Source organism: Salmo salar, chromosome 02 (assembly GCF_965601325.2).
Source record: "Salmo salar chromosome 02, fSalSal1, whole genome shotgun sequence".
NCBI lineage: Eukaryota > Metazoa > Chordata > Actinopteri > Salmoniformes > Salmonidae > Salmo > Salmo salar.
The window spans coordinates 29,707,117-29,717,340 of record NC_138292.1 but is presented as its reverse complement, the minus strand read 5'-3'; the positions used below and the strand labels follow the sequence as shown (position 1 = coordinate 29,717,340).

At 43.0% G+C, this 10,224-nt stretch overlaps 1 protein-coding gene across 1 annotated transcript; it reads left to right on the top strand.

Annotated features, from left to right (window-relative positions):
- Positions 1–609: 609 nt before the first annotated feature.
- Positions 610–9,616, top strand: LOC106579390 (nucleotide-binding oligomerization domain-containing protein 1). The gene is made up of 12 exons (XM_014159237.3): positions 610–1,528; positions 1,665–1,892; positions 2,302–2,476; positions 2,630–4,451; positions 4,756–4,839; positions 4,950–5,033; positions 5,121–5,204; positions 5,274–5,357; positions 5,681–5,764; positions 5,880–5,963; positions 6,105–6,188; positions 8,224–9,616. The coding sequence occupies exons 2-12, from the start codon at positions 1,668–1,670 to the stop codon at positions 8,294–8,296; spliced, it is 2,883 nt and encodes a 960-aa protein (XP_014014712.3). The 5' UTR covers positions 610–1,528; positions 1,665–1,667; the 3' UTR covers positions 8,297–9,616.
- Positions 9,617–10,224: the final 608 nt, after the last annotated feature.

The window sequence follows — 10,224 nt, the reverse complement described above, 5'->3', positions numbered from 1 at the left end:
TACCCGACGACCCGTGTTGTCTCTCAGGTAAACCTCCGCTGCACCTCTCCTCTCCGCGACACCATTCGTTCTTGTTCCGTCAGCCAGCTCCACGGAATGTTTTTCCGGTTTGAAAGTCTCGTCAAACTCCTTAAACTTCCCGATGTCCGTGACTATATGTGACGTTGCTCCCGTATCAACCATCAGCCCTTTCTGTTTCAGTCCACTAACCTGACAGTCACTTATTCTGAATGCAAATGTGTGGCTTTCAGCATCTGTTGCTTGTTTCACATTGTCTCTTCTTTTTCGTCTGCAATTTGCGTCAGTATGAGTGGATCTCTTGCAAAAACTACACCACTGTCTCCGTTCTTTGCGCTCTCCAGTAACGGTACATTCCCGGGCCTTGTGCCCTTTCTGGCCACAGTTGAAGCAGGTTATCTCGGTCCCTTTATCTCTCCCTCTTGGCCAGCTAACTTTAATGTTACTTGCCTTCATCACGTTGTCGTCAGTGGAAATGGCGCTAAACTTCTCGGTGCTTTCATAGCTCCTCAACTTGGTTTTGAACTTGCCAAAAATTGTCGGCTCGTCACTCTGCGTAATGTGGATGGCAAACGGCTTAAATGATTCGGGCAAACCTTTCAGAATCATTGCAATCAACAGCCCATCACTTAAAGTCTCTTCAGCATTTCTCAGTGCTGTAATAGCCGTCTCAGCACGAATGATATAGTCCGTAACACTTTCGTCAGCGGCTTTCTGAAGAGAAGTTAGTTCAGTGTAGAGGCTAATCACACGTGGCTTCCCTTTACCTGCATAATGTTCCCTCAATATCTTCAACGCTTTTCTCCCATCATCTGCTGCTTCTCTCATTATCAGGGAAAGACTTTTATCATCCAAAACCTGTATCAATTCGGCGTAGGCTTCTTCATTTTTCTCTCCGTCTTCTTCATCTTCATCCACGCTCAATATGGCGGCCTTTAGCCCAAGCAAACGCAAGTGCCCCAAAAACTTTGTCTCCCATAACTCGTAGTTTTTTTTCATCTCCGTCGAAATATAATCTATTCCATCGGCTTCCATGTTCCCTCCTGGGCCCATAACCTGTTGGTGCTGACATCTTCAGGACAGGAATACCGGTTTACTTAACGGAGGAATAAACACACATGTTCATCATTGGTGTTTTAACCAGAACGGGGGAAAATGCACTTTATTTATTTTCGCACATGCGCAGTCATACATCTCTCATAGGGCATGACTGTACCAGTGTAAGAACACAATTCAACAACATATTAGTCCACATGCCAACAGTTTCACTTCCTCAAAGAACCAGTACTGTGTTCAGTGTTTTTTTCCACTCCTGACATTGTTTGAGACGAGACTAGATTCCGATTCAAACGGTCCTAGAGAAACGTTTTGTTATTATCCGGTCGTACGCTATTTAATGGTTTAATAACCAAGACTGGAGTTTGTTTTTGAAGATAGCCGTAGTTCCCGAGTTTTTCCGCCGCGGACTAGGACAGCGCGGATAAGAACAATGTTATCAAAGGTTCTGAAGGTATGTATAGGCAGCCCATATACGTATATCGTACCTGATAGCCATAGATTACTATAATGTCTTTTATCCGTACTGTTGGATCATTTTCTCCTAACTGATTATCTGACTAGAATTCCTTCTTACATTTATTTTCCAGTAAATGCAGGCAGCTGAAGCCATGTATATTATGGGCTCCAGTGCCGAGGAAGCCCGTTCTGGACTAACGGGCCATGTGTCCACTGTCCAAATGCTCACCTTGCACCGTGAGCTACTGGTTTCCCATGTGAAGAGCACGCAGTGCATTATGGATAACCTCTTAGAAAGTGGTTTTCTGTGTATCGAGGATGGTGAAATCATCCAGCGCGCAGCCACCAAGACAGACCAGGTAATTTACCATAGGAGGGTTTCAGAGAGCATACATGTCAATTTGGACCACAATATTAAATGACAAAGCACCCATCACAAAGACATGTTCTTGCATTCACAAGTAGCCTACTAGGCCCTAACTAAAATGGACAAATTGATTTTAAAATGAGAAAATATAAAGACAAGACTTGATTTTGCAATACAATGGCATTTGGTATGTTGCCAGTATCTTATCTGTGAAAAATCCTGTTCAGCCAAATTAATCAAAATGTGGGAAGTAATATTAATTAAATATGAATCACTGGTAAGTAAATATGATTGCCATCGTGCAGGTGTGTAAAAGGGGGAAACTGTTAGCTGTCAAATTATTATTAAATATTGAATCACTGTAAAGTAAATATCATTTACTTATGATTAACATTGCACAGGTGCGTAAAATCCTGGAATTGGTCCAAAGCAAAGGGGAGCAGGCATGTGAATACTTCCTATATATTCTCTACAAAGTTTATGATGCATACATAGACCTCCAACCATGGCTTAAAGAGATCAACTACCAGCCACCAGACTTCATACGGCACATACCAGTGAAGAACACGGACCCTAGTAAGTATGTCAGTAGACTGTATTGTGCAGCACTTCATATGTGTTATTGGAATTTTACATAACAATAAAATACAGTGCAACTACTGTATATTTTGGCTGAATATCAGTGGTTGAGAATGAGACTGCAGTGTATTCTCCCTACCCCCCTCTCAGTTAGTAGGTACTGTGAGAAGCTGAGGCACGAGCTGGGCCGAGACACACGCTTCATTGCATCCTACACCAAGCGAGAGGAAACCCTGCTGGAGGAGCTCTATACAGACACCCTGATGGAGCTCCTGAATGACCGCAATGAGAGCCTGGGCCAACTGGAGGGTCTGGAGCAGCTCTTAGGAGAGCAGGGTGTCTTTAACCCACAGGCAGAGACGGTGCTCATCACGGGGGACGCTGGGGTGGGCAAGTCCATCCTCCTCCAGAAGCTCCAGAGACTGTGGTCCAATAGGGAGCTGGAACAGACAGACGCCATGTTCTTCTTCAAGTTCCGTTGTAGGATGTTCAGCACGTTCAAGGAGACAGACGAGATCTCACTCAGGGACCTGCTTTTCAAATACAACTGCTACCCCGACCAAGATGCGGACAATGAGGTGTTCAGCTACATCCTCCGCTTCCCCAAAAAGGTTATCTTTACTTTTGACGGCTATGATGAGATCCATGCTGATCTGGACCTGGAGAACATGCCTGAGGTGGTTTCTCCAGAGGAGAAGACTCACCCTCTTCTGGTGCTCATTAACCTGCTCTGTGGGAAGCTGCTCAATGGTTCTCGGAAAGTCCTTACTGCTCGGACAGGCACTGAGGTCCAGAGTAGGGTGATCCGGAAGAGGGTGGCACTGCGTGGGTTCTCTCTGGCCCACCTTCAAATCTACACCAACCTGCACTTCAAGGACCAAGAGCACCGGGACTTGGTCTCAGTCCAGCTGGATGCCAGCCCCCACCTCTGTGGCCTCTGCTCCATCCCCCTCTTCTGCTGGATCGTCTTCAAGAGCTTTAAACACATGCACTCAGTCTATGACGACTTTAAGTTGCCAGAGGCTTGCGTGACCCTCACTAACATATTCCTTCTGCTTTCTGAAGTCTTCTTCAGCCGGGGGGGCGCTCCCCCACCGGGCCTCCTGAAGAGAAACACCAGGTGCCCCGCTGATACCTTCAGGGCAGGGCTGAGGCCACTGACAGCCTTCTCCAAGCTGGCTCTGCTGGGCATGGAGAGAGGAGGCTTTGTGTTCGACCAGGAGGAGGTGGCCTCCTGTGGCCTGACTGAGGAGGACCTTCAGGTGGGTTTCCTACGACCAGTCAGCTGCTACGATGCCTGTGGAAACCCTTCCACCTTTGAGTTCTTTCACCTCACCCTGCAGTCCTTTTTGGCTGCATTCTCCCTGGTTCTGGACGAACAGGCCAGCGTAGGAAACATCCTCAAGTTCTTCACCGAGTGCAGCAGGAGGGACAACACATCTTGTTTATTGTTTGTCTTCCCCTGCATCGGTGGCTCCTCCAAACCAAGGGGAAAGGATCCATTCAAGACCAACGAGCATCTCCAGTACACCAACCTCTTCCTGTGTGGATTGCTGTCTAAGACCAACGCCGGCCTGCTGGAGCACATGGTTCCTCCAGCGCTACTGAAGAGGAAGCGGGCGGTCCTCAAGTCCTACCTGTCCACCAGCGTTCGGTCCCACCTCCGTGGCCTGCCACTCCACAGCACAGAGCAGGAGGGCAGCAAGGTGCATGTCCTTCCCAACTTCCTGTGGATGCTGCGTTGCATCTTTGAGACAGGAAGTAAAGAGGTGGCCCAGCTGACTGCGAAGGGCATCACAGCTGACTACATCAAGCTGGGCTACTGTAATATGTTCTCTGGCGACTGCAGTGCCCTCAACTTTGTGCTGCAGCACCGGCGGAAGAGGCTAGGGGTGGACATGGACAACAACAACATCAGTGACTATGGGGTCAAGCAGCTCAGGCCTTCATTCAGTAAGATGACCGTGGTGAGGTGAGGAATTCGGAATACATGCAGATGGAAACAGTTTGTATTTGATGCCACTGTTTACATGAAAGGTACACTTGTTTACAAATAACGTAGACAAATCATTTCTTACTGCTATAAAAAGTACTAGTATAACTTTAAAGTAGAGGTCGACCGATTTAATCGGAATGGCCGATTTAGTTTTCATAACAATCGGTACCGGCCCTTTTGGGTCCTCCAATAATCGGTATCGGCGTTGAAAAAAAATCATAATCGGTCGACCTCTACTTTAAAGTATAACTTTTCATCTAAATTAGTTTTTCCATTTCAGATTGTGTGTCAATCAGATCTCAGACAGCAGCGTTGAAGTACTGGCTGAGGAGCTTATCAAACACAGAGTGGTGGAGGTTCTGGGGTGAGTCAGTGTCTATCAGGGTCAGCTTGCCTGTCAAACTTTAGTACTGTATTATGCTGTATGACAAATTCATATGACGTGACTGTATTTCTGTTGTCTTGATTTTGCAGACTTTACAATAATCTCATCACGGACATCGGTGCCAAGCTAATCGCTCAAATCATTGAGGAATGTCCTAAATTAAGAGTCGTCAAGTATGTAAATGAGTGTGTCCAATCAATTATATAATTACTTGTTTATAAATGTAAATGTTTATTTTTGGCACTTTGATTTGTACAAAGGGTTGGCAGCAACAAGTTCACCAGTGTGGGTGGCAGGTATCTGGCCAGTGCCATTCAGAAGAGCTCATCTATCTTTGACGTGGGGTAAGTGCACTATTACAATATTTTATTTATTTATTTGAGTGCATGGAATGGATTGTTCCTGTTTTTCAGAATGTGGGGGAACAACATTGGTGATGAAGGAGCAAGAGCATTTGCAGAGGCCCTGAGGAATCACCCAAGTCTTACCAACCTCAGGTGAGATGGATGGCAAGATATGTCATCGTTATCACTTTTCTTAATAAGTATGTGGCACTGATTGTGCCATGTCTTTTTCAGTTCTCCCACAACTGCGGTTGAGGTCAGAAATGAAGAAGCATAACCCATTGGTGTATCATTTTACTAACGCACATTCAGCTACAGTATGGGTTATTGAACTCCCTTACTCACAAACACTGAAACAACAGTATCTCTTTTACAGTATATCACTTTGCCTCATAGTAATATCATTACCTAAAGTAATACAGTATACTTATGTACTACTAAACGTAATTATATTTCTATGCTCTTCTCTCCCTTAGCCTCTCAGCCAATGGCATCACTTCAGAAGGTGGGAGGAGCTTGGCCGAAGCACTGAAAGGCAACACAATGCTCAGAATCTTCTGGTAGGACAATCTTATTCATACATCAAATTTCTGTGACAGTATTTGTCTCTGTATATTTAATGTGTATTTGAGCTTTGTAGTTAACACAGTTTAAATGTGTGTTGTGGTGTTCTAGGTTGGTGCAAAACGAGTTGTCAGATGATGTAGCACCAGACATGGCAGAACTGATCAGATCCAACACGGGTCTATCTCACCTCTGGTAAAGCAGACCCCAGTCTCAACACACTCCCAACAACCAATAATGAAGTTTAGCTTCAGAATGAATGAACCAAAGTTATTTCTGAATGTGAATAAAAGTTAGCCGGTTAACCTAGTGATCCCTCTGTTCCACTCTGCGCAGGTTAATCAATAATCAGCTGACAGTGGATGGAATCAGACAGCTGTCAGAGGCTCTCTCCCACAACACATCACTCAAAGAGATCTGGTGTGTGTACGCAATGTCGCTCACTTAAAGGCACATTACACCTTTTTTTTTCTATCAGGTTAATAATTGTCATAGGCGTCGTAAGGATTGGACCAAGGTGCAGCGGGTAAAGTGCTCATCGTCTTATTTTATTAACCTCTTGACGGTCGCCTAGGATAGGGGGCGCCACAGCGTATTTTGAAAAAAATGTGTGCCCATTTTAAACGGCCTACTACTCAAACTCAGAAGCTAGGATATGCATATAATTAATTACTTGTGGATATAAAACACCCGAAAGTTTCTAAAACTGTTTGAATGGTGTCTGTGAGTATAACAGAACTCATATGGCAGTCAAAACCCCGAGACAGATCGAAACAGGAAGTGGAATTCTGAATTGCGAACTCAAATTCATCACGTTGCCTATTAATCACACCGTGAGCTATGGTTCATTGAGCACTTCCTATTGCTCCCACTAGATGTCCCCAGTCTTTACAAAGTGATTTGAGTCTCCTACTGTGAAAACTGACAGAATGACACGCTGTGGAACGTGGTCACACGGAGAGGGCCATCACCATTATGACGCCGGCGCCCCTGGCTACCCTCCCCTTTCGAAACGTTTTGAAACACAATGCAATCGTCCCCCTCGAATCTTATTGGAGCTCTCGTTGAAAAAGGCCCTACAGATTTATGTTATACAACGTTTGACATGTTTGAACGAACCTAAATAAGAAAAAAATGCATTTTGTTGAAAGAGTAGCCCCGCGCACGTCGGAACTTTTTGTGAAGCCTTCAGAACGCGCTAACAAGAACAAGCTATTGGGACGTAAAGGATTAACTTTTTCGAATGAAAATACATTTGTTGTGGACCTGGGATTCCTGGAAGTGCCTAAGGATGAAGATAATCAAAGGTAAGGGATTATTGACAATAGTATACAAGACTAGATGTGATATGCGATTGTTCCAAGATGGCTAGCCTATTGCTAGCCTATTGTTCTGAGTATCGCATCCCCTTTTATCGCAAAGTGTGATTACCCAGTAAAGTTATTTTTAAATCTGGCATTACAGGTGCTTTGAAGAAATATTCATCTATAAATCTTAGAATGACAATATTACATTTTAAAAATGTTTTCGAATAGTAATTTAGTAAATTGTAGCACTGTTTCACCGGATGCATTTGAGGGAAAATAGTTAGTCAACGTTACGCGCCGATGTAAAATGCTGTTTTTATATATAAATATGAACTTTATCGAACAAAAGAATGCATGTATTGTGTAACATGATGTCCTAGGAGTGTCATCTGATGAAGTTTGGAAAAGGTTAGTGCTGCATTTAGCTGTTTTTTGGTTATTTGTGATGCATGTGGTTGGTTGGAAAATGGCTATGTGGCTACTTTTACGATATACTCCTCTAACATAATCTAATGTTTTGCTTTTGCTGTAAAGCCTTTTTGAAATCGGACAACGTGGTTCGATTCAGGAGAGGTGTATCTATAAAACGATATAATTTGAGAAAAAAATTGAAGAAAAAAAAAGTATTACATTTTGTTATGCTAATGGAGATATGATTTTTCGCTGGATGTCCGTCCCGTGGCCGCACAGGGGTTAAAGGAAAAACACTTAAACAAAACAAACGACGAAAACAGTCCAGTAAGGTGCACAGACTATACTAGAAACAACCACCCACAAACACAAGTGAAAACAAACACAACTAAATATGGCCTCCAATTAGAGACAACCACAACCAGCTTCCTCTAATTGGAGGTCATTGCCAAAACTCACATAGAAATAGAAAAACTAATGTAAACAGAAATAGGAAAACTAGAACCTAAACCCAAAATACCCTAACACACAAAACAAACACCCCCCTGCCACGCCCTGACCAACTATAATGACAAATAACCCCTTTTACTGGTCAGGACGTGACAATAATAGTATTTGATATATTCCTTAGACACGTTTTTATTTCAAAACATCTTTCACCATTTCCATTTTGTGATGGTTGTGGGTCTTTTATTGTATTGCTGATTATCATGTGCTCTGTCATCACCCACCCACAGTTTGAAAGGAAACTGTCTTTCTGAAGAGGAAGAGAAGCTGTTTGAGGCTGAGGGAAGGCTACGCTTCCACTGAGACAGAACTGCGCTGGAGCGTGTGTAGATTGGTCACGTCTGTTACCGAAACTTAAAGTTCTTTGTGCGTTTTATTGCATAATACATTTTGTAAATATTTGAACATGCTGTATTAGCTAGGTGATTCTGCCATATGAGTAAAAGCCTTGACTACTGGCTGTAAGCGAATGAGTGATGCGTGTTTGGAGCAATACTGGCTGTATCCAAGGCTCAGCCAATCGTTCACACAACAGAATGCAGCACGCGACGGAAGAGACGAGACAACCAAATTGCTAGTTACAGCATTAGCGCGCGCTCCCTGGAAAGACCGCAGAGAGTAGAAAGGCAGTTTGTCGGTTACAGCAGCACGTCCCCTGGACGATAAAGACGAGATAGGTGAGAAGCCTGACCACGGAGATGGGGGTGATAAGGTGATGAAGCGTACTTCATGAGCTGTAACAGAAAAACAGCTGTCATTTGGGAAGTTTGAGGTGAGGGAGAAAGTGTGATGGAACAAGTATTAGCATTGTTAAGTATCTTACTATCTGGATCGAAATCTCCGTTAGCTAGCCAGAGAAATGTTGAGCAACATTAGACAACTTAACTGATCAAATAATTGAGTTTATGGTGTGAAAATTTGCTCACTAATAAAGTCAGACAGCAATAGGCCTTCCCTGTAGCTCAGTTGGTAGAGCATGGTGTTTGCAACCTAAGGGTTGTGGGTTCGATTCCCACGGGGGGCCAGTACGAAAAAAAAAAAAATGTATGAAATGTATGCATTCACTACTGTAAGTCGCTCTGGATAAGAGCGTCTGCTAAATGACTAAAATGTAAATGTAACATCAGATGAACTAACGTTAACGTTAGTATTATAGCGAATTGGTTAGGTTACTAACTCGTATACGACTCCTTGCCGTTCAAGTTATAACGCGTTAGTTGCTTACTGGACCCTGGCAATCCGTGAAATGTTACTAGCTAACGAACTAACTGCTATCTGTGAACTAATGTTTTACCTCTACATTATGTGGTTCATTTTCAGAATGAGAGAATTAGGTGAAAATGAGGTGTTGCTTGTTAAACTGTTGTGTTGAACTTGATAGTAACACGTGAGTGAGGGGGATTAAAATGTTTACTCAGTGAACATTATTTTTGGAAGTGTGTAACCTTGTGCACTTGATCAATGTCTACTATAGTGGCCACAATAATAGAGTGAAAATAGAATGCCTGTTTGTTTCATTCTATTTCTACTTGAAGATGCTTTTTTTGTTGTTGAAAATGCAATATTTAGCTGTGTGTGAGGTCACAAATGTTCTATTATAAAGGCTGTCATGGCTAACTGCAATATTAGTGTGTTGTTTTTTCCCAATACTTGTTTGCAGTAAAGTCTAGGCAACAAATATGATTAAATTGCTTTCTTTACATTTTTTTAGCTGTGAGTTAGGTTCACATTAACCACTTTTTATTTTACACAGACTGATCATGTAGATCACATTCTTTGTAGTTTAATTAGTTAAACCCTGCATTTCCCCCTAGCAGGGATTTTTTTTGCATGTTTCAGTACAAAAAAAGTGTCACCTTTTTGGGCCCTCACCAGTTTGCATCCCTGATCTATGCATAGTCACTTCACCCCTACCTACATGTACAAATGACCTCTAACCTGTACCCCCGCACACTGACTCGGTACAGGTACCCCTTGTATATAGCCTCGTTATTGTGTTACTTTTTATTATTTTTAACTTTAGTTTATTTGGCAAATATTTTCTCAACCAACAGTGCAGTTCAAGAAGAGTTAAGGGCTTGTAAGTAAGCATTTCACGGTAATGTCTACACTTGTTGTATTTGGGTCATGTGACAAATACAGTTGGATTTGAAACTGCTTTTGTTGACCAAAGGAAATCCTTTACTGGTGCTGAATTGCAGTATTGAATTTCTCCTGCACCACAACAGAGC

What these genes read in the sequence shown, in the direction of transcription:
- LOC106579390 (XM_014159237.3), top strand. Translation starts at nt 1,668, where the DNA reads ATGCAGGCAGCTGAAGCCATGTATATTATGGGCTCCAGTGCCGAGGAA. An exon ending in CAGCCACCAAGACAGACCAG is followed by an intron (nt 1,893 to 2,301) that starts GTAATTTACCAT and finishes AACATTGCACAG; the next exon opens with GTGCGTAAAATCCTGGAATT. An exon ending in ACATCACTCAAAGAGATCTG is followed by an intron (nt 6,189 to 8,223) that starts GTGTGTGTACGC and finishes ACCCACCCACAG; the next exon opens with TTTGAAAGGAAACTGTCTTT.